Source organism: Ursus arctos, unplaced genomic scaffold, assembly GCF_023065955.2.
Source record: "Ursus arctos isolate Adak ecotype North America unplaced genomic scaffold, UrsArc2.0 scaffold_2, whole genome shotgun sequence".
NCBI classification, from domain to species: Eukaryota; Metazoa; Chordata; class Mammalia; order Carnivora; family Ursidae; genus Ursus; species Ursus arctos.
This window is the reverse complement of record NW_026622874.1, coordinates 4,587,684-4,610,202: the sequence shown is the minus strand read 5'-3', so window position 1 is coordinate 4,610,202 and position 22,519 is coordinate 4,587,684. Positions and strand designations below refer to the sequence as shown.

The 22,519-nt window shown below is 53.4% G+C and overlaps 1 protein-coding gene across 1 annotated transcript in view; it reads right to left on the bottom strand.

Annotated features, from left to right (window-relative positions):
• The window catches only part of KIF26B (kinesin family member 26B), a 415,887-nt gene that overhangs the window by 11,749 nt on the left and 381,619 nt on the right, over positions 1–22,519 (bottom strand). Inside the window, 2 exon segments of the mRNA XM_026509553.4 lie at positions 531–3,915; positions 4,754–4,916. Coding sequence (XP_026365338.4) covers positions 531–3,915; positions 4,754–4,916 — 3,548 coding nt within the window.

Below are 22,519 nucleotides of genomic sequence, written 5' to 3'. Positions count from 1 at the left end.
CAGAACTTCCTGTCCCTTGTCACCCCAAACGCCAGTTCACAGGTCAGCGGCCTTTATCGCCACGGTAGCAGCTTTGGACCCTTTACTTGACTTTTGATAGGAAATTCCTGGAGATGGAAAATGTTCGCTGAGAGGGTGCATTTAGGGCACCAGGGTGCTTGGGTGTGCCGTGTTAGCGTGCCGTGTGCATCACGCTGGTGCACCGCGTGTATCACGCTAGTGCACTGTGTGTGTGCACGCGTGTATCATGCTGGGGCACTGCGCGTGTGTATCATGCTAGTGCACCATACGCGCGTCCGTATCATGTTGGTGCACGTGTGTGCGGAGGCCGGGGCACAGTGCAGGCCCCAGGGCGGCCGTGCATACACCGCCGTCCAGCGCAGTGTGCCCTGCGCGCTCCATGCCCCTCCGGAGCGCCGCCCGGGGGTCTCGGGTGCAGCAGCCCCATACTTGGGCGACCCCCAGAAAGCATGGCGCAGCAGCACCCAGGTCCCATGCTGCGCGGGGACGTCTGGGGGGCCGACGCCTACCTGAGTTGGAGCGCTTCTTCGGGGCTTTGAGGCTGCGGCAGCGGCCGCCCACGGAGCTGCTGTTGTCGCTCGTGGAGTCGTGCGCCGACGACGCGCTGCCGGTGGCCTCGCTGTCGCGCAGCACGCTCTCGTAGCCGCTGCTGCCGCCGCTGTGGTAGAACAGGGCCGTCTTGCCCATGGCGGGCGGCAGCTCGCCGCTCAGCACGCTGCTGTTGTCGCTGCCGTGGCCGCTGCTGCAGCGGTGCGGCCGGCGCGGCGGTGTGACCTTGCTGTAGGGCGAGGGCAGGGGGGGCGTGGCCGGCCGCTCCTCGCCCGGCGCCCCCGCGCGCCCCTCGGCGCCCCGAGCGCCCGCGCCGCCCTGCAGCAGCTCCGAGATGCGCCCGTTAACGGCGCGCAGCGGCAGCTTGCACGCGGGCCCGGCGCCCCGGCTGCGGCTCAGGGACTGCGTGGACCAGGACGTGGGCTTGGCGCTGGCCGCCAGGCCCGGGCTCTGGCCTACCGACTGCGGCAGGGACTTGGTGGAGAAGCTGAGCGTCTTGGTGGTGGCGGTGGCCAGGCTGCGCGCCTTGGGGCTGGCCAGCAGGAGCTTGCTCACGGCCGAGATCTTGCACGGGCCGGCCTTGGGCGACGCGGCGCCGGCGGAGGTGGAGGCGGCGGCCGGGGGCGGCGCGGGGCCAGGGGCAGTGGGGGAGACCCCGGCGGCGCTGCTGCCGCGACCCGGGCTCCGGCCGGCGCGGGGCATAGTGCTGTCCTTGGCCACGTGTGACCGCCAACCGCCCGCACACAGGCTCTCGGCCCTCTCGAGCGAGAGGCACTCGTAGTGGCTGACCGTGGCGCGGCCCAGGGAGTTGGTCCTGCTGGCCAGCTGCTCCAGCTTGGCGCTGAAGAGCCTGCTGCTGCTGCTGGCCTCCTTCCCCTTGCCGCCGGCCTCGTCCGGGAACGGGGCCAGGAAGGGCGCCGGGGGGTGCGAGGGGCTGCCCGTGTTGCCGCTGCAGGCGCTGTGCTGGGGGCTGGCCCGGTTCTTCTGGTCCAGGCTGGACTTGCGGACTGGCGGCAGAGGGGGCGTCCCTTTGGGCCGAGCCAGGACACCGTGCTTGGGCGAGGCCACCTTCCTCTCCGGGGTAGCCTTGCAGGCCGGTGCACCCAGCCCGTTGGTCTCTGCCGCGCAGTGGTAGAAGAGGCTGCCCAGTTCGTCCTGTCTGCTGGCCTTCTGGAAAGCCCTGGGCAGGCTGCTGGACTTTAGGCTCCTGTTGGGGTGCACGGGGCTCTGGGGGGCCACGCCTGGCAGGGCCATCTCGCAGCCATCCACGACCCTCCTGAAGTTGTCACTACCAGGTGAGGCGGACATCTCACGGCTGCTGCTGCTCAGCCCGTCCCCGGGGCTGGCCTTCCTGTCCTGTTCTGCCCTGGCCTCAGGCTTCGGGGGGCCTGTGGCGGCCTCACACCCAGTTCCCTCTTCACTGGGATAGCCACTCTCTTTTTTGACCTCCTCTTCTCGTTTTAGCCACGGGTCCTCAAACTGCATCTCTGCCCTGGCACCAGTCTCCCTGCTGTCCTGGGACTGGGCTGCTCTGGGCGCCGAGCTGACGGTGGGGACAGTGGATGCCTCAGGCTCTTGGACGGGCCGGGGGCTCATGGCGATGCAGGGGTAGACTGTGATGTTGGTCTTCATGGGGATGTATCCCTCGCAGCCGCCTAGGTTGGCCGTGTTGGAGATGGTGACCATGGCTTTGCCCAGTGTGGAGATCTTGCAGCCTTTGATGGGGGCCGCCTTTTTGAAGGAGTCTTCGCCCACGTCGGACAAGATGAGCAAGTTGTCGGGGCCTGCCTTGGGCTTCTCACAGCACACCACGGCACTGTTCTGGATGCTGCCAACGAGCTCCGAGGCCGGGGGCTCTGCCATGGCCTCCCCGTGCCCGAAGCACGTCTGAGCTATGAAACTGTGGCAGGACTGCTCGCCATCGCTGCCACCACTCATCTCGCTCAGCCAGGAGCTGATGGACGAACGTATGCTCCCGGCCTCGCAGGCCTTCTCGTCCAGGGTCAGCTTTGGGAGGGGCAGGAACTGTGTGATGCTGACCTCGGAGACGGGCGCCACGCCGGAGTAGCCATCCAGGTCCTCGCTGATGCTGCCGATGATGCTAACGGGCCGGGAGCCCGAGGCCAGGGCCTGCACGGAGCAGTCGCTGTTGAAGCTGATGATGCTGGTGGGGCGGCCGCCGTCCAGGACCCCACTGATGGTCAGCTCCTCCACCAGCGTGAACACCAGCTCGTCCTCGCCGTTCAGCTCCAGTGGCTGCTGCACCGTCACCATCGTGGTGCTCAGGATCTCCTTCTTGGAATCTGGAGAAGTCGCTGCCTGGGGCTCGTCCTCGCCGGGGCTTTCGGGGAACCCCTCGCTCCCAGCAGACATGGATTTCTTCAAAACCTGGGGGCTCATTCCCACCGGGGGGGTGCGTACCTCGGGCTGCAGCAGGGACTCGCTGGAGACCAGGCTGGAATCCTTGCCCAGTGGAGGCAGGGGGGCAGGAGAAGGCAGGACGCCCTTCTGGGTGTAGACTTTGCATCTCTGGGAGGGAGAGCTGGCCGGCCTGTACTCTGACGTCTTGGACAGGCTGGCGACGCCCAGCCGCGGGGAGCCCATGGGCCTGGGCTTGCCTTCCACAAAGCCGCAGGAGTTGAGGCTCTCCCGGCTGCTCTGGAGGCTGGAGGTGCTGTGCTGGCTGCTGCTGCCGGGGATGCTCCTGGGGGAGGCGGGGGTGGGGCTGCCGGGCAGCGCTGGACCGGGCGACTGATTCCTCTGCATCTTGGAGGCGGGAGGGTCGGTGCCTTCTCTGTCGGTGGACTGGCCGTCGGACCCGTTATCTTCCTTATCGGACTCACAGAGGGGGTTTGCCCCGGCCGCCTGGCTTAATGGGGGACACTTGCTGGCCTGCTCTGCCCCAAGCTGGGCAGGCAGTTCCTCGAAAGGAAACTGACTAGGCTCTTCGCTGCCGTCGATGCAGCCCAGCCTCTCCTGCAGCTCGGCAAACGTGTTGCACTTCAAACAGTCCCTTTCCGATTTGCTGGCTGCAGCCCCACCGGCCTCTGCAGGCCGGCTGTCGCCCCGGGCCTTCTGCAGGGCCGGCACAATGGGGACGAAGTCAGGAGGGCCCTCGTTGTCCGTGAGCTCCTTGTCCGAGAGGGCCGTGCCATTGGGCCCGATGTAGATGACCGTGTCGCAGGACTGCTCGCTGCTGGAGGAGTAGTCCGGCTCACTGGACAGCTGAGCGATGGGGAAGTCGGGGTCCACTGCGGCCCTGGCCTGGAAAGGCCGCAGCTGGGTGGGCCTGCGCATCCGGCCTTCCTCACAGGAGCTCTCCCCGCCAGAGGAGCTCGATGTGTACTGTGGGTGAGAGGAGGGAGGTTAACAGGGGCAGCTCTTCCACGCCAGCCCTCCCTGCGAGCCCACAAGCTGGCTCCGTGCAGCCCCCCAAGACCGCCCCAGGTTGGCCTCCCTGCATTGGGCCATTCCTCGTGTGCCAGGACGGTGTACCCCAGCCTTGCACACCATGGTCTCTTGTGGGAAGAACAGCCCTTGTGTGGCCCGCTGGGCACAGAGCCTGCTCAGGAAAGGAGGTGACCAGCCCAGGCCACGTCCGACCTCCCAAAAGCTAAGGGGTCACTGCCTTGGCAAACACCCCCCCAAAAAAAAGAGACACAAAAACAAGAGGAAAAAAGCTTCCCACTTCACCAGCTGTGCCCTAGGGACCTCAATCATGACAGCTTTCCAACACATTCTTGTCACGCCACCACCGTCCTGGCTTTGCCTCTGAGAACACGAGCTGGTCGTTTCCAGAGACCAGAGTTCACACGGCAAAGCCCAGGAGCCTAGACATGATTCCCGGATGTGCAGGGGAAGTAGGGCCACAAAAGCAGGAAGAGAGAAATGGGGTATTTCTCATCCCTCCCCAATTCTTCATCCCAAAGGAGCAGCAGTCCCTCCCAACTACTTAAAAGCGGGCCGAGCCCTCCCGGGTAGGGGTCTGGGCTGGATGCCCGGCAGCCGTCGGGGGCAAGGGACGTGGCCAGCCCGACAGCTCTCCCACCCCAACTGACCACCGGGCAGCGTGGGCAGCGCCGCACACCCCTGCCCCGGGGGCTCAGGGACTAGAAGTGCTGGCCCGCTCCGGGATGGGGCTCCGAAAGCGCCTCCCTCCGCTGCACCCCTGGGAGTTCCTTACCTTCGTTTTCTTTTTCTTCATCCTCAACACCCTCGAGGCGATCTGGATGGTGGACAGGGTTTCGGCGTAGCTGCCGGCGGCGGCCGAGATGTGCGCGATCATGGTGGTGCGACAGTTCACGTTCCCCAGGGACTCCCGCAGCAGCATGGTGAGCTTGCTCTCTCTGCCGGACAAAGTGGATTAGGGCTGCATTAGTGGGCCAGGCTTCGCTCTGGCTGTCAGGGTAGGACTTAGGGCTTCTACGTGGCTCTTGTGGGTGGTGGGGTGGGGTTTTTTTTCTCCCCTTTTTTTTTTAAACGGCACTCTGATGAGCATCGTCTTCCAGCACGGGGCTGTGCGCAGTCGGCAGCTGAGCAAGTGCTCCCAACACCTCCCTTGGCCCCGCTGTCCTGCTGTCGGGGGTAATGCTGAGTGCGCGGGTGCGTGGGACCTGGAGCGTAACGGGGGCTGGGGATAGGAAGGAGGAGGAGGATAGAACGGCTCGTGGCTGGCGATCGGCAGGCCGTCTGCACACACGGCCCTTCTCTGCAAGCGTCTGCACGCAAGTGGTCGCCACAGGGGAAAGCCGCCTGTCAGCCACGACCCCGCGTGGAAAGTCTGCATGTTTGTAACATAGGCCATTTGCAGAGTTGCAGGCGGTTAGTACCATGGTCTCTTACTCTCGTATTTGCACACGGCGGGAATGCAGTAGAAAGCGTATGTAATCCTGATCACAAGTGGGGCAAGGCAGACATTGCCCCAAGCCTGCGGTCAGCAGCCATGGAACGAGCAACTTTCTAGAAAGCCCTCCTCTGGGGACTCTGCAGGTGCCGTGGAGGGCCAGGGCCCTGAGGGGTGATAATGAGGCCTGGGAATTTACAGATGGTGTTTCCAGGCTCTTCAAAGACTGACCTGGAAGAATGGCTCCCGTTTTTCCATTCCTACCCTTGTCCCCACATTCTCCCTGCCTTGCTCTTAAAGGCTTCTGCTTATGTCATCCTCGGCGCTCACCGCCTTAGCTGCTGCCAGATGTCATTTCTGCTCTGGAGCCTTCCCTGATCCCGAGGGCAGAGGCAGCCTCTGTGTTTCCTGTGCCGTGCGTGCATAGCTCTTTGTCGTGTTCGTGACGCCGGGTGCAAGGGGCCCGTCCTCACGCCCCTGTGCCCACCACGTTGCCCGCCAGCCACCCCCGCAGAGCTCCCTGGAGAGGGGCCGTCCAGCTCGGCAGACCCGCTGTGAGAGGCAGGCTGCTGTCAGCAGAGGCTAGGCCTTGGACACGGGGAAACCACATGTGACCTGCATCAGGCCTTCAGGGAGGAAGACTGGGGGACGGGCCATCGTTTGCCTTTCCACCTGGACCCAATTAAGGTGTCAGTTCGGGAGGCCGGGCTCGCTGTGGCTCAGTTCCAGGGCAATTTAAAAAATACATCAGGGTTTCCCTTCCAGCGAAATCGTCAGTGATAAAGGTCGTGCAAGGTGAGTGTTCTGGACGGAGTGTTTATGTCCCTCAGATTCATAGGTTGAACCCTAACGTCTGGGGTGATGCCATTAGGAGGTGGGGCCTTCGGGAGGGGACCGCTCATGAGAGCCCTCATGAACGGGAATCAGGCTCTAATGAGGGGAACTTGCAGGAGCTCCCTGGCCCCTTCTGCCCTGTGAGGCTGTCGTGAGAAGGTGGCTGTCTATGAACCAGGAAACCTCTCTCACGGGATGCAGGATCTGCTGGTGCCTTGTTGGACTTCTCTGGAATGGAAAGACATGTCTGCGGTTTCAGCCACCACCACCCCCCAGTCTGCGGTCGTCTGTTTCAGCTGCTTTAATGGACTAGGACAGGTAGGGGGTGTGCAGGGGGTTCAGACCTAGCGGCCAACACTTCACTTCCAGCAGGCACGTCAGGGATGCCACCGGCACCAATGACCGGATAGGAAGTCAGGTCCCACCCCGCAGACATGCTGAGCCGCGACACGGCACCGGGGCAAGGCCCAGGCTTGGTCTTCCCCGTGTCTTCAAGTGGAAGACAGATCCCATTCGGGTGAAGTTGTGATCCTTTGGGTCCGTTCTTCCTGTTCGTGGCGGTCGTGTTCGTCTAAGTGTCTGTGAATGGAGAAGTAGGGCACACGGCCGGGAACAGCGCCCCGCGGTGAATCAGGACGTAACCCTGTTCCGGGGGCTCCTGTCTCAAGTCACCTGATTTAATACACCTTTCTTACAAATTATTAATTCTATGCACTCTTTATAATAAAACACTGGCTGAGAAGGGTTTAACATTTTCCTGCCTCTGGGTAACATGAACATAAATTTCTTTGGCTTTCAGCCTCTCGATATTGTCCACTGTTTTTTTTTTTTTAAAAGAATTTTATCAGTCATCTTATGGATCCACAAATACAGCCATTTTCCCCACAGCTTCGTCATGCACTTTAGAGGTTACCTTATACCTTCCGGAGCAGCCTAAGGATAGATCGGTGAATGCCCTCTTCCTTTTTCTGGAGGAAGCATATTGATTCATTAGCATGGAACTCCCGCCAACAGCGCTCTAAGTCTTACCTGAACCAAGCTTCTCTAACATATGTCTTTCCTCCGTAAGGCACATGCCAGCCTTCGTGAACCAGGGAGCGTTGGCCACAGCACTGTGCTCCGGGCCACTGGGAACTGTGACCGCCAACAAAACGCGCACACATACAAACCGCTCCGCAAAGGGCCCTGGTTTGTAGGAAGAGAGATGAAACAAGGAGGCAGGGCATTGGCTTGCCCCACCGCTCCTGGGAACCTGTGCCCCGAGCCCTCAAAGGTTTAGGCAGCTCGCACGTCTGCAAATGACAGCAAACGCACCACTTGCGTTGGTTTGCACGTAATTCGCAAATATGGAATCCACAGTGACAGGGGTCGATGGGGCTCTGAAGTCCCTCATGTTAACGCCTGTTAATCAGGTGCACGTGGCTGAGGACACGCTCTGTTCACTTCTCTGTGCAGCCGCGTGTAAGTCCTTGGCAAAGGGGCCAGAATCAACACAGGACGTTGTCACACCAAACTGTTTGCCCTGCGCAGTTCCACATGATTCCCCATTCATGAGTCAATCACAGAACGTTTTTTTCCGAGTCCACATTGTTGGAAGAAGCCAGGGCATGTGTGTTGCTTGGCAACGAGCAGTTCAGCTCTCCTCGAGGAAAGCCAGTAAAACCGCGAGCAAGACTCCTTCACGCGGGTCTCAAACATCTCCTTATGGGACTGAAAAATGGTGGCTATAAAGCTTTGGGTTTTTTCCACCTTGCAATGATCTTTTAACTCAGAACAAAGACAGTTAAGTTGGGGAGGGAAGGTGAAAGAAGGGGCAGGGTACTAAAGGCTGAAAACTGTAGATTTTACTCAGTGTCTTTGGTAGGAAAATAAAGATTTGAGTTTCTAGGGCAAAAGGCAGCAGAGATTCGTCCGCGCCTCCGCATCGAGGCTGAGGCAAGAGGAAGAGACACTCGCAGGTGCGGAGCTAGCGGCCCCCGAGCCCCAGGGCCAGTATGGAGGAGGGACTTAGAGACTCGAGGGCCACGTGGGAGGGGTCCTGGCTGGGCAGGACAGTGGAGGCAGGAGGGGACCGGTGACAGCAGAGCCGACTGGGGTCTGGGGAAGGACCGTGCCCCTCTTTGAAGCAGCCACGTTCTAGGCACACATACTCCACCTCCCTCCCACCCCAAACGGCACACGTCTGTTAAAATTTTTGGGAAAATGTCTTGCTTTTTACCACAAGTTGACTTTTTTTAGACACCGCAAGAACAGGATCATGAACAAATGTTCGTAGCGATAATGCTAAGAGCATCGTGATGAGGACGTACATGGGCTGAGAAACTGGGGCCTGCAGCCCAACGCCGGCCCACCACCTGCTTTTGTAAATAAAGCTTTATTGGAACACAGCCCCGCCTATTAACAGCCCAGCTCTGGCTGCGCTGGGGCTACAACGAACGGCAGAGCTGAATGGTCGCGACAGAGCCTGTGTGGCCCACAAAGCCACAAATATCTACTATCTAGTCCTTTATGGAAAAAGGTGGGGGGGTTGTTTGTTTTGTTTGCCCTGTGTCCTAGAGTAATGGCACAGCCTGGTCTCATCCCAGACACAGCACCAGGGAGTCACCAACCAGAGCACGGAGGTGGATGGTGATTTCTTTGCTAGTCAGTCGTCTCTCGCTGAACGGAAACCGGCAGAGGAACAAATCCCGAGCGTCAGCAGTCCCTCGAGCGCCAGGACGCAGCTACGGGCAACTGCCCACGTCACCTCCTGTCGCACACAGAAGCAGAGCCTGTCCTTGCGAAGGGGCTGTGAGGCCACGCATACTCACCCACTCACGTCTGCTGCAGCTCCTTCAAGAAGCGCCTGGCGAGCACACGCCACCTGGATGCAAGGGGCAGGGGCGGGGACGGGGCGGGGAGGAGCGGCGGGGTCGGAATCACAGAGCCGGCTACCCATCGAGGCGCACACACGGTAAACACACCTAACGCCAACAGCACAACATCTCACACTGCACGTGATATGCAAAGACCCCTCCGAGGCCGAGCGCCGTCCCCACCGTCACCATAACCCCCTGACCGCTAGAAACACCCTCACCCCCCCGGACAGCTAGGTCTGTCTTGTGGGCTGGGATCCTCCTATGTGGCTGACATTTATTTGCCCCAAACACCCCACAAAACTCTCAATTCCTTTCGGAAATGGTGGTTTGGAATCCTCAGCGTGTTGTCTGCGGACCTTCGGGGGAGGAAAGCTTCCCAAACCCTCCCAGCTGGCGAGACGGTCCAGGGTTCTGCCAAAATACAAGCTGTCCGTGTCACCTGGCGGTGCTGGCCAGGTCATGGCACGCGAAAAAGGCCTTTCCTTTCAATAAGCAGCGCCAAGTATCCTTCTTTTCCAGAAAGGCAGTGACAGAACCCTGGAGGTACCAAGTGGGGCACCTGGGAACCGAGTCCTGGTGAAGGAGACCGAGGTGGTGAGCTCTGGATCGCCACTTCGGGCGGCCTGCCCAGAGCCGCCCTCCCTTCGGCCCTGCTTCTCATGGAGACTATAGATGTCCACTCCTGTCAATTCATAATAATTCTCAATATGACGTGGAAAGAAAGGAGCTTCGTTAATCCAGAAAACTAAGCTCCGGAACGATTTGCAAGAGAAAGCCTCCTGTGGGCGGTGGGACCACAGCAGACCTATAAACCGCAGACTCGCACCCCGCATGCGCACGGGCAGGCTGTTCTTTAGAAACGGGAGAGCGTTTTCCTCCGAGCACTGCGCCATCAGTATCCGAGAATGGAAACCACGCACACGGGATTCTGGCAGGTGCCAGATATCCCAGATCAAGGTAACAATGAATATATCAATGCCAAGAAAATACTGGCGTCCCTCGCGTTCTTAAGGGTTTGACCCTGGAGCCACACGGCATTCTAGAAACCATCCCACTTTCTACGTATTTTACACCCGGAAACTGCTGGAATGTGCTGTAGGGCCTCAGGCAGCACCTTGACCTGCTAGCCAAGAGCTGCTGGGTCTCAAGCCAGCCAGGAGAGTTCTGACCCCGCAGCCCTGCCCCCTGCCCCCAGGCCCCTGCATCCACCCGCCGAATGCCAGGAGGAGAGAGGACAGTGGAAAGGAAGCAGGGACGGAAAGGAAAAGAAGAGGTAGGTTAACGTCATGAACTTGACCTAGTTTGGGCCACTCAAATGGAACTCTACGCGCTCTCTCCCACTGCCTCCTTCCTATCCACACCCCATTGGTCTGAACATCTTTCCCTATTGTCACCCAGGGGGTCGCCAGTGACTCCTGAGGCCAGCCCAAGTACAGGGGACCAGGGGACCTCCGGGGGAGGGCAGTCCTCATCCTGTCTTCTAGGTCCCCAGTGGACACCTTTGGGACACTGTTGAGCCGCCAGACTGAACTGCGTACATCTACGGGGGGGAATGTACTTCCCTTGGGTTTATTTACTTGCGAGGGACTCGGTGGCCCCCTTCTCATGACTGCTTCACAGACATGCACACTTTTGGGAGAAGACTTTGTACGGCTTCTCTTTAGGGAAACTGCCTGCTCTGCGGGAGCGGCCTTTTCTCAGCAACGTCCCCCTCGAGAAGGCCAGCGTTTCAGGGCAGGAATGATCTGGTTCCGGCTGTGACAGAAGAACCAACAGCTGGGTATGAGCCACGCTATCCTAAAGGCATTTTCAAAAGGAGTTCCACGAAGCTAGAGTAGTTCCGACATAGTTCCCTTTGTGCTGCCGATGGCATAAGCGGGTGGCGTCGTGGGCCACTGGGAGCAGGGAGCATAATAAGGCAAACTGGACAGAGAAGCCCAGCTCTCAGACGGGACAGGGACTCTGGCACCCGCACGTGCATTAGAGGCGCCTCTAGAAGCAAGGCATTTAGCTGAGAGGTGCTGACTTCCCTCATCGGGCAAGAGCTTAGAGAAGGACCCTGTGGAGAACCACCCAGTACCCGCTGAAGGACCAGCCCGGTGACCCAACCAATATGGCGCCTGGTCTGAGTTCGTGCTGCTTAACCTGAGACCCCTGTTGGTAGAGGGCCTGAGACTGTAACCACCGAGAGTGGTCAAGGTTAACCTGTTTGCTCACAGCGTTCCTGTTAGACATCACAGAAGGCTGAGGCACAAAGGGCACCATTCTGGAAGGCCTCTGACACTGGGTAATACACGGGAGAGATGGGGGAGGGGGCCTGGGGTCTCCGTCGGTGCAGCGTCCAACTCTTGGTTCCAGCTCAGATGGAGATCTCGCGGTTGAGAGAGCGAGCCCCGCGTTGGGCTGCATGCTCAGCATGGAGTCTGCTTGAGGATTCTGTCTCTCCCTCGCCCCCTCTCCTGCGCTCTAAAATAAGTCTTTTAAAAAAATACACGGGAGAGATGGCTCATCCGTATGCCATCCCGCTTACCTAGGGCTGTCACCATGGTGGCTCTAGAGCTTTGGTGGCAGTGCCCAAAGAGAGGCAGGAAAGAAGGGACGGTGCCCCACAGGGGCCTGATGTTCTATGTATGATGAGGCATTCCTGAGAACAGGACATTGGGAATTACCGGATGGCAAGCCAGTTCACGCAAGCTAAAGGGTTTGCATTGCATGCACGGGTGGGGGCCAGCGAAGCCTGCTTTAGGACTCTAATAGTTTACCATGGTACACACAGGAAGACGGAGCCTAAGGAAATCTGGGCTGCACAAATCCATTTGACCCTGGATATCAGTGTTCCATTTATCTGAATAAGAGAAGATTCACATTAATTCCACCTCCTTCATGAGAAAGACCAACTATAAACAGTGAATAGTCTTGACAGAATATTTTAAGAGAAGTATGTGATGTAGCTTATACTAAATTTTGAGCTATCAGAAGGTTTCCAGGTAAAATCCTAACTAATCTGCCTCAAACTCATTTAATAAGACATACTTGTGGGGCACCTGGTGGCTCAGTCTGTTAAGCATCTGACTTTTGATTTCGGCTCAGATCGTGATCTCAGGGCCGTGAGAATGAGCCCCATGTTGGGCTCTGCACTCAGTGGGGAGTCTGCTTGAGAATTCTCTTTCCCTGTGCCCCTCCCCCCATGTACTCCAATAAATAAAATTTGAAAAAAAAAAAAAGACGTACTTGCAGTGGCTAAACTGGTAATACATGGGTTCACTTTCAGAAGCTGAATGTGTCCCATGAAAACTTTGTTTTTACATTATTCACTTTTTAAACAATTCAAGCCGCCTCGTCTAGAGCAAGGAAACACTTCCATCTGGTCTAAGTTGCTGACCACTCAGAATGAGTAGACTCTGAATTGCTCGAGATACTCTCCGTTCTGCTCAGGAAAATGGACATTCATTCCAGGGCCGTAGCACGCAGGGATGACATAGGTATTTTAAAGGGGATTTCTACAATGAGAATCAGAGGATAGAGAGTCCACTGATTCCAGGGTATGATCCTGAGTCAGGCTGAACAATATTTTGAGGGACGCCTGGGTGGCTCAGTTGGTAAAGCGTCTGCCTTCAGCTCAGGTCATCATCCCAGGGTCCTGGGATCGAGCCCCAAGTCAGGATCTCTGCTCAGCAGAGTCTGTTTCTCCCTCTCTCTCTCCCCCTCCCTGTGATCTCTCTCTCCCTCTCTCTAATAAAATCTTTAAAAAAATAAAATTAAATTTAAAAAACAGTATTCTTAGAAGCACAGAGTATCAGAGTTGGAAGGATTTTCGGGGTTGCTGCATTTCCTGGAAAAGAATTGCCACTGTAGCAGGCGATCTGCTCCTTGCCAGAATATTTTGAATGACTGAGAACTTACCAGCTCCCAGGACAGCCTGCGTGATACTTTTGAAGAGCCTCAGTTATCAGAAAGTTTTTCCTTACTGAACTTAAATCTTCCTTAGGCTTCTAACCATGGGCACGCACTGTATTCTAGGGGCAACACAGGGTAAGAATAATCCTTGTGCACACACTGGCCCTTCACATTTTAAAAGACATTTATCATATCCTCTCTTAAAGGTTCTCTTGCTTGGGAATATTCCACATTCCTTCCATTGCTCCTCAAATATTTGATCGGTCATCCAAGCTCAAGCCTGCCTTCCGCTACCACGAAATCCAGCACTTCCTCTCTGCTCAGAGTTCTTGTGTACTAAAGGACATGGCTTTGCCCGAAGAGGTCTAGCCTTTGCTCTCAGCCTCTGGGAGGTGACCTGTGTCATACCTGTTAGGAGGGTCTTCGTTTAGGGCAGGGACTGGCCACACCACAAAGATCAACCGTAGGATTTAGGTCAGGGACTTCGGGCCGTGCTGTGTCAGTCAACGTGTAGACCGAGTGAGACCATGGTGGAAATCAATCAGTCACACCTACATAACGAAGCCCCAGTAAAAAGTCTGCTCACCAAAGCTCAAGTGAGCCTTCGGGGTGGCAATGCTTGCACGTACTGTCACACCCGGACACTGGGAGGGTGACCCACTGTGTTCCGCGTGTGGAACCCTATGCACCTCTTCCTTGGGCTAGGGCTTGGGAACCCTTCAAACTCACCACTGGTGTCAGAAGTGAGAGTGGCTTGTGTAAAGTCTTCTAACTTTGCAGCTGGACTCTACGGAAGTCTGGGGCCAACTTGGCAGTCTGTGCCCTGAAACCCCATGGTGTGGCTAATGCCAGCTAGCGCTTTTCTTCAGCAAGATCCTGAGAACCTTGAGGGTAGGAGCTGTGCTTTTATTTTGATCTTTCTTTTTATTTGGACCTTTCTGTACAGTAACTTGAACAATGTTAATGACAGATGAGCTCTAGGACAGAAGGGGAAAGATCCTATATTTATCTTTACTCTTAGCATGATCGGGAGCTAAGAATGTTATCATCACTTTGATGGAAAACAAGACAAAACAAAAACTAGAAACAACAGCCCAGGAGACAAATTAGTAGATCTTATGGACAAATAGGAAGTAGGCCCAAAGCTTTCCCCTGAATTCACAGATTGCCAAAAATTGTGTATGCTAATGAGGCTTAAGATGCAGCACGAGGTGCTTAATGAGTCAATAACCAGGTCCTCGGCACTTACTAACCATGCAGACTGATCTGTGATAGGTGCACACTCATTATTTAATCCACCTGCAGGACCGGATTAGGAGTAATAATGTTTCTATCATTCGCTGCAGTTTATTTTTTAAAAGATTTTATTTATTTGAGAGAGAGCGCACTAGAGAGAGCAAGCACAAGTGGTGAGCAGAGGGGGAGGGAGAAGCATGTTCCCCGCTGAGCAGGGAGCCCGACATGGGACTCGACCCCAGGACCCCGAGATCATGACCTGAGCCAAAGGCAGACCCCTCACCAACTGACCCACCCAGGCGCTCCATGAAGTTTCACCTCCTTTTTAAAATTCATTTGGCCTCACAAAAGGGATGGAAACAGCCCAAGTGTCCTTCAACAGATGAACGGAGAGAGAAGAAGTGGTCTATATATATGGTGGAATATTATTCAGCCGTAAAAGGAATGAAATCTTGCCATTTGCGACCACACAGATGGAGCTGGAGAGCATAGTGCTAAGTGAAATAAGTCAAACAGAGAAAGAGAAATACCGTATGATTTCACGCATATGTGGAATTTAAGAAACAAAAACAAACAAGAAGAAAAAGGAGACAAACCAAGAAACTCTTAACTATAGAGAACACACTGATGGTTACCAGATGTGGGTGGGGGGGTGGGGGAAACAGGTGATGGGGATTCAGGAGTGCACCTGTCGTGATGAGCACTGGGTGATGTATGGAAGTGTTGAATCATTACATTATACATCTGAAACTAATAGAACCCTGTATGTTCACTATAAAAAAATTCCTTTGGCCCCAGCCATTATTAGTTATCGATGCTTAGACATTTCTGTAGTCCAGTCCTGTTTTATAGAGCCACGACAGCCGTGGAGGACAGCTTTACTGGGGGAGGGATGAGGAAACATCTCAATTATGTTGCATATAACCATTTACACATCCCCTGGGCAAAGATGAGCTCACTGTACTGGGGAGAAACTTCGCTGTTCTTCAAGCGTGGATCATCTTCAGGTCTGCGAGCCCGTGTTAACTCCAAGGCCAGTGATCTCCGCGGTAATCCAAAGGGGAATCAGGAACCGATGGGTGACAGAGATGGCGGCAAGAGTCATGTTGCCGTGGCGATCGAGAGCCCCTCCCGATACGCGATCACTCCTGTCCTTCTCTGTGGATTTTTAAACAATTCTCAAAAAGAGAGTCAACGAAGGTTACAAATGGAGTTCTTGACATAACGGAATCCTGCTCTTGCCTGACGCCTTCTCTCAAATCTTTCCCACTGCCCTCGTGCTACACCATTTCCCCACTTCCTGTGTCACCTTAGCAACACACCAACATTTTAAGAATGTCCCTGTGCTGTTCCATGAACTGTGATGTTTGTTTCAGGTTTGAAACATACAGAACACACATGCCGACGGGCATTTCGATGGCACCTCTCTCTAGAGTCCATCCGTGGCTGTCCCTCGCAGTTGACATTAGAACGCTGTACAATCTGGTCTTTGAAAATCTCCAAGTGTAATTAGAGTTTTTTAAAAAGAAATGTGTTTACCAAAAAATGGCAGGGAAGCATCCAGAAGGATTTCATCTACTTTCCTGACCAACTCTCTAAGCAAAACCTGAAGTGACAGAGCAGTGTGGGTCCTGGGTGAATTATGGGGCTTTTATTCTCCAGCTCTGGAAGCCCAGGTGAGTCCCTCTCGTGCCACATTCCTTGGAAAGGCTAGAAAGAGGTCAAATCGCATCAGCCAAAGGGTCTGGGCCTAATGCTCACACTGGGCTATAATCATGGCTACCTCCAGTGTCCAGAGTTCAATTTAGGCAATTCCATGCTTGCTGTCTCTAGATAAACAGAGGAAATGCAAATCCGAGCGCTGAGCGGTCATGTTTGCATTCCCTTGACTGCGTTCTGATCTTGTGCACGCGAAAGGCAGGGAAGTCTGGTCTCGCTCTGCTCAGTCACACTGCCTGGCAGCAGGCATCCTGTGTTGTAGGACAACCTTCCAGGAGAGAGGACATAAGCTGGCTCGTTATTTGAGGCCAGCGGTACAGAATATTATCCCGTCAGAAAGGATTCAGTCCGGTTCTCGGGAGGATGGATTAGGTGATTAAATGTGTCCCCGCCTGGGATGTCGAGCTCACATCTGTCCCTGTGCAGCGGCTTTTCCTTCAAGTCACCAGCGTGGAGCTTCAAACAGGATTCTGACTGTCGAGGGCAGGACGAGCCATTCGCTGCCCTCTCCTTCCACCCCTGCCCCCTGGTTCCTGACTAATGGCCTTGCCAAGACTCAGCGGGAGACACTGAAGATGGTCCCAGGGGAAGGGTGAAGCACCACTGCCACAAAATCCATTATTCCCCAAGATGGGGGACGTGAGCACGTGTCCCATGGGCTGCAGACAGGCATGACCCTGGTTCTGATCCATTTGTTAGTTCGTTGACCGACGGTCTGGGAGGCCGCCTCCTCGTCGTATAAAGGGTGACTGTGAAGATGATCTGGCTGCTTTGGGTCTGTAGCTGGACAGAGTGAGGAGGATGCTGGGAAATATTGTAGATGCCTCCCGGCAGGGGGACTCGGGTCATCCCACCACCCACAGCTCCTTGAGCAAGTGTGGACTTCTGGGCCTTTCCTGAACCACGCGCAGCCCAGGAGCTCAGCCTGGAGTGCTGTTTGCTTTACGCCTATGGAATTCCACATCCAGCTGTATTCACTAACCCACTAATTAGCTAACCCCCCCCCAAAAAAATAAAGGAAAAGTCTGACAGTCCTAGCAACTCCCAGGGACTTCGTGTCCTTGGAAATCACTGCCCTTCCTCTTATTCTTTTTTATTGCAGCAAAATACACACAACATGCAATTTACGATTTTAGTCATTTCAGGTGGGCAGGTGAGCTGAATACTGTTCCAGTGCCTGGACATAGCACACGCTGTTTTCCGTTCATCTACCGATGCGCCCTTGGGAAGCTTCCGCCCGGGGGTGATTGTGAAGAACGCTGCTGTGAGCGAGTATCTGTTTAAGCTGCTGCTTCCGATGCTTATGAGGATATACCCAGGAGTGGAACTGCTGGATAATACAGAAATTCTCTTTCTAACGTTTTGAGGAACGGCCGACTGTCTCCCGGGGTGGGTGTACGATTTCACAGTCTCACCAGCCGCGCCTGAGGGTGCCGATCTCGCCACATCGTGGCCAACGTTAGATTTGTTTCTTTAGTAACAGCCCTCCTGACGCACGTGAGGTGGCATTTCACTGTGGTTTTGTCTGCAGTTCTCTGGTGGCTGAGGACGCAGAGCATCTTTTCGTGTGCTTGTGGGCCTTCTGTAGGTCTTCTCTGCAAAACGTCTATGCAGGTCCTCGGCCCGTGTGTGAAGCAATTGAATTTTTGCTGCTGTTGTTGAATTGCAGGAGTTCTTTATATATTCCGGATAGGAACCCTATATCGGAGATATGACCTGCAAAGATGGGCTCCCGTTCTGTGGGGTTTCGATCTCTTGATCGTGTCCTTCGATGCACAAACTTTTTGAGCAACATGTCAACATTCTTAGATTTTAGCTCACATTTTGTGGCCCCTGTGGTTCAACAACCTTCCAATGTTGCTTTTCCTATGAGAGGCCTGCCAATAAGAGTGACCAAACATTGCCTGTGGAGTTTCGTAAAGATCTCGTCCAATATGGTTCTTGTTACTCGCAGACCACTAACCGGGAATAGCTGGGGAGAACTTGAAAGATTGTTGTTCATCACTGTGCCAAACTGCCCGGGGCTAAACTTCTTTCAAAATCACATAAAACCCACTTTTGGGAAAAGATGAGGGCAACTCCGTTGGAATGCCTTCCGGGTGTCCCCTATGGCTTAAAGAGACACGATCCCACAGTCTTCACAAAATGTACCAATGGGATTGGCTCTTGGCACCAAGAGCACGGCATTGTAATTGGAAGGAATTAAAAGGAAATTAAGTTTGAGAATGGTTTCCATTACTGGTGCATGTCTGAAGAGAAGATGTTACACAGAGGCCACAATGCAAACATTTAATTTTGAGAGTGAGTCTGCGAAATTTTAATGGAGAAGGACGTGAAGAAATTGCACATTTCTTGAAAAAGAATGAAGGAAGCTGATTCGAGTTTCCAGCAATAATTATTTTGTTTGCAAAAAAAGGCTATGGTGACACAACAGTTCCATCTTCTACGTTGATACGTCTAATGGCAAATGGCTGCCCATTTCTTACATGGGGTTAATGTGGTTTGAGTTCAGAACCGAATATCTGATAATCCTGCAAGCTCCTTAACTGGGCAGTTTCTCAAATCCCACCCATGACAAGAAGTTTGCAAATTAGAGTTCATCACATCTTCCAATGCCCTGTCTTTGTGCCTCCCCGCTTTTAAAGAAAAATTTCAAAAAATCTCAAAACATCAAAAATTTCAAAAGCGCTATGAAGGGCTCTCCGCGGGTCCCATACCACGGAGAAGGCCTACTTCTCGAAGAACTGCGTGAGATGGGCAGAGATCACTTCTTTCTTTTCTACACATCTAGGGCCTGACACAGTACCTGGCATGGAGTCGCCTTTCTATCAATATTTAAATAAATTATCAAAGGAGCACCTCCCCATCAAAGAGGTCTCCACGCCCAGCTTCCTCACTCCAAAGCACTGCCTGGGCTTTCTCCTCGTAGGAGCCGCAGTCGGAGTAAAACTACGGCCAACGCCAAGGCCTCGGGCGGAGCGAGTGCCAGGCAGAAGGCTCACCGTCTCCCCCATGTGACGGCAGGGCGACTCTTCCAGCCTCCCAGAGCATTCCGGAGGACACGCCATGGTCTACTCGGGTGTGTGCGGCCCCCGCCTTCGAGGACAGATCACAGGAGGGACGTTTACAGCCAGGTACAACATTCCCCAAAGAGGAACAGCCAGAACCAAGAAGCCCTCAGCTTCAACAAGACTCCGGCCAAATGAAGGTCTCCAGAGCGAAAATGTGTGGTCTCAGCAGCGCGTATGGGTTAAAAGGGCTGATAAAACCGGGTTGTAGAGTCAAGGTCAATGCCTCTGGCTCGTAGAACAGGTGTTCCACAATAGCACCCAGGATCTCCCACCGCAGGGAAGGGTCAGTGGAGGGGGCGGCTCCCCACGTGGTGAGGCTGACGGTCTTGTTACGAAGCCTGGAGCCGCCCCCTCCGAGAAAGTCTTATTCAGACAAACGGGCCTGCTGGGAGGTAGTTCGCACACCCGAGGGCAGAGGTGGGCCCTCTGCCGCCCTGGGATTGTAAACACGAATGCCATGAGCCCCTGCTCTGCGGGGCTGATCACAGGCGCTGGTTTCCCCACCAAAGTCTCCATTTATGCCCATTATCCTGCATCCTCCCAGTTTATGGATTTTTCGTTCTTTAAAAACAAAGTCTTATTAAGACTTGAAACAGCGAGCTGGGAAGAGTTGGACAGACCTTCACTCTCGGCCTCCACGGTCCCGTCGAGTAGCGTGTGGGACACGTGCAGCGGACCGGGCTCCCCCGAGGACGTGGTGTCCACGGCTGGAGACACGTGTGCACAACGCACTTGGACTGGTTCCTGCCCGCACGGAGCTAGTAACGGGGCTCAAACGCTGCTGTTTCTCCCCGGAGAAGTGCAAGCTGCAGTTGTCAAAATCGGCAAGACTCACCTCTACAGGGTGACTGATCTTAACAAAGATGTCACGATCGATCTTACGTTAAACAAACAACTACTTCATTAGGGGAACGAGCAGCTCTCTCTCTGCGCCTGTCATCGGTGGGATTTGAGAAATGTTGGGGCTCTCAGGAACTCCTTAAATGATGACATTGCTGGCATTAGACATTTTTTAACTTTGACATCTATTGTCTGAGTTTACCTCCGTGCTCTACAAAAAGGTATTGGAATTTTGGAAACGGGTCTTTTACATTTCGATTACCCTTTGTTCAAAATAAGTTGTAAGTGTTATCAGGTGCTCAACAAATGAAAAAAAATTGCAGCCTTAAGACAAACCGTAAGAGACTCTTAACTCTAGGAAACAAGCTGAGGGTTGCTGGAGGGGGATGGGGTAGCTGGGGGGGGGGCATTAAGGAGGGCATGTGACGGAACGGACACTGGGTGTTATAGCCACTGATGGATCGCTGAACTCTACCTCTGAAACTGACAATACACTATATATTAATCATATTGAATTTAAAAATTTTTGTTTAAATTAAATAAAAAATTTTTAATAAATTCATTTAAATAAAATGAAAAAAAATCTCAGCATCAGAAGATTGTAATGAATTGCGTTATTAAACGAAAGGAAACTTACAAACAGGTAGGACCCTGCAATACATCCCTGCAGAGCAAGGCAGGAACTACGTGAATACTGGGCAGTAAGAAACAGCATAAAGGATTAAATTTTGAAATTCTAGAACTGTGCTCTGGAAATTGACTTGGGAAGATCTTTATTTATTTTTTAAAATTTTTTTCATGGGGGGGATCTTTTAAAAATTAAAACCTAACAGTCTTACTGAGTTAGAAACGTATTCCACTCCACTGGACTTGCAGTGGTTGTGATGCCTATAAAGTCTTAGTTTCAACCAGACTGTGATAATCTACCAGGAGAAACAGAAGCTGCACTGATCAAAACATAGCTTTATACGTTGATACACACACACACAGACGTAAAAACACAGGCAGTGAGGTCAGTGAGGAAGAAAAACACTGTAGCTCTAAGACAGTACTAGAAAAAATATAGTTTTTTCTAAATTTTTTACTATGTCATGTTAGTCACCATACATCATTAGTTTTTGATGTAGCGTTCCATTGATTGTTTGTGCATAAGAGCACCCAGTGCTCCATACAATACGTGCCCTTTTTTTTAAAAGATTTCTTTATTTGAGAGAGAGAAACAGAGAGAGCACAAGCACAGGGGAGGAGCAGAAGAAGAGGGAGAAGCAGACTCCCCGCTGAGCAGGGAGCCTGACGTGGGACTTGATCCCAGGACCCAGAGATCATGACCTGAGCCAAACGCAGATGATTAACCAACTGAGCCACCCAGGCACCCGAAAAATATAGTCTTAAGAAAGACACCCTCAGGGCACCTGGGTGGCTCAGTCGGTTGAGAGTCTGACTCCTAATTTCAGCGTAGGTCCCGAGACTGTGCCCCGCTTTGGGCCTACGCTGGGTGTAGAGCCTGCTTAAGATTCTCCCTCTCCCTCTCGCCCTACCTCGTGTAGGTGCTGTCTTTCTCGCTGTCTCGCAAAAAAAAAAAAAAAAAAAAAAAAAAAACCCATTGACAGGATATTAGGTATAGATTTGGTGAAGGGGACTAAAACGCACCACGGTGGATTGTGAATTACTATTCTGCTTACTTTATATGAATGTTCGGAGAAACAATATAAAGAGATTAAAATTTTTTTCTTTGGTACACATGGATTTTTTTTGGTAAGAAAACATCATTGTTTTGAAGGTAATTTTGATTACAAGTCCACTAATATAAATGGATTTGTCAGAAAATGTTTCAGAAAATTAATATTAATTCTTTTACTCTGAAAAGAGTCCCAGTTTGGACAGTAAATTATAGGGTTCCCTGAGGGATAATTTAGAAGACAGAGATATGTGTAACGGAATATAGAAAAGTATCAAGAAAAAGCAACACGGTAGTCTAGGTACCTAAAAAGACCTTCTTATCAAGTACAATTAAACATCGTGGAGACGATATGTTCACAAATCTTATTAAACGCATTGCTGAGCTTCTAAGAATAAAGAATTGTCAGGCCGAAAGAAATAAATGAAGTTGGGAACTCACCAGAACGGAGCAGAACATGCAAGTTTACTTTGACCCTGAAGATATTTGCCAAACCAGGTAATATTCAGCTTAATATGGCTTCGAAGAGCGTGGACAACAGAAGATGCGGCCGACAGCCTGCCCAACGTGAGGATTTTAAGAGGAAAATCCCCTTGGACACCCGCGCCCCCCCTCACCCTATAAAACGTGTGTCTTGAAAAACGGCACTGAGTAGAAAAGAAGTCGTCCTGAGAATTTGGAATTGTGGGCTGGATTAATGCAGGCTGGCCGTTTCAATTCTCCATATCTGGGTGGTCCAAAATAGTTCAAGCTGAGGATATCATGTAGGGTCTCCTCAGCTGGTAGTGATCCCAGGCACCAAGCAGAAGTACACACAAATGCTAAAATAAACCATCTTTTTCCTTGGTCTCAAAGAGTTCTCACAAAAAAAATGTGGATGCAACTGAACAGCCCTGGGGCAGAAGTACGCGCCATCAAGGCACCATGAGAAAGACCCAGCAGAAACAACAGGTGGCCGAACGAGACGTTCAAA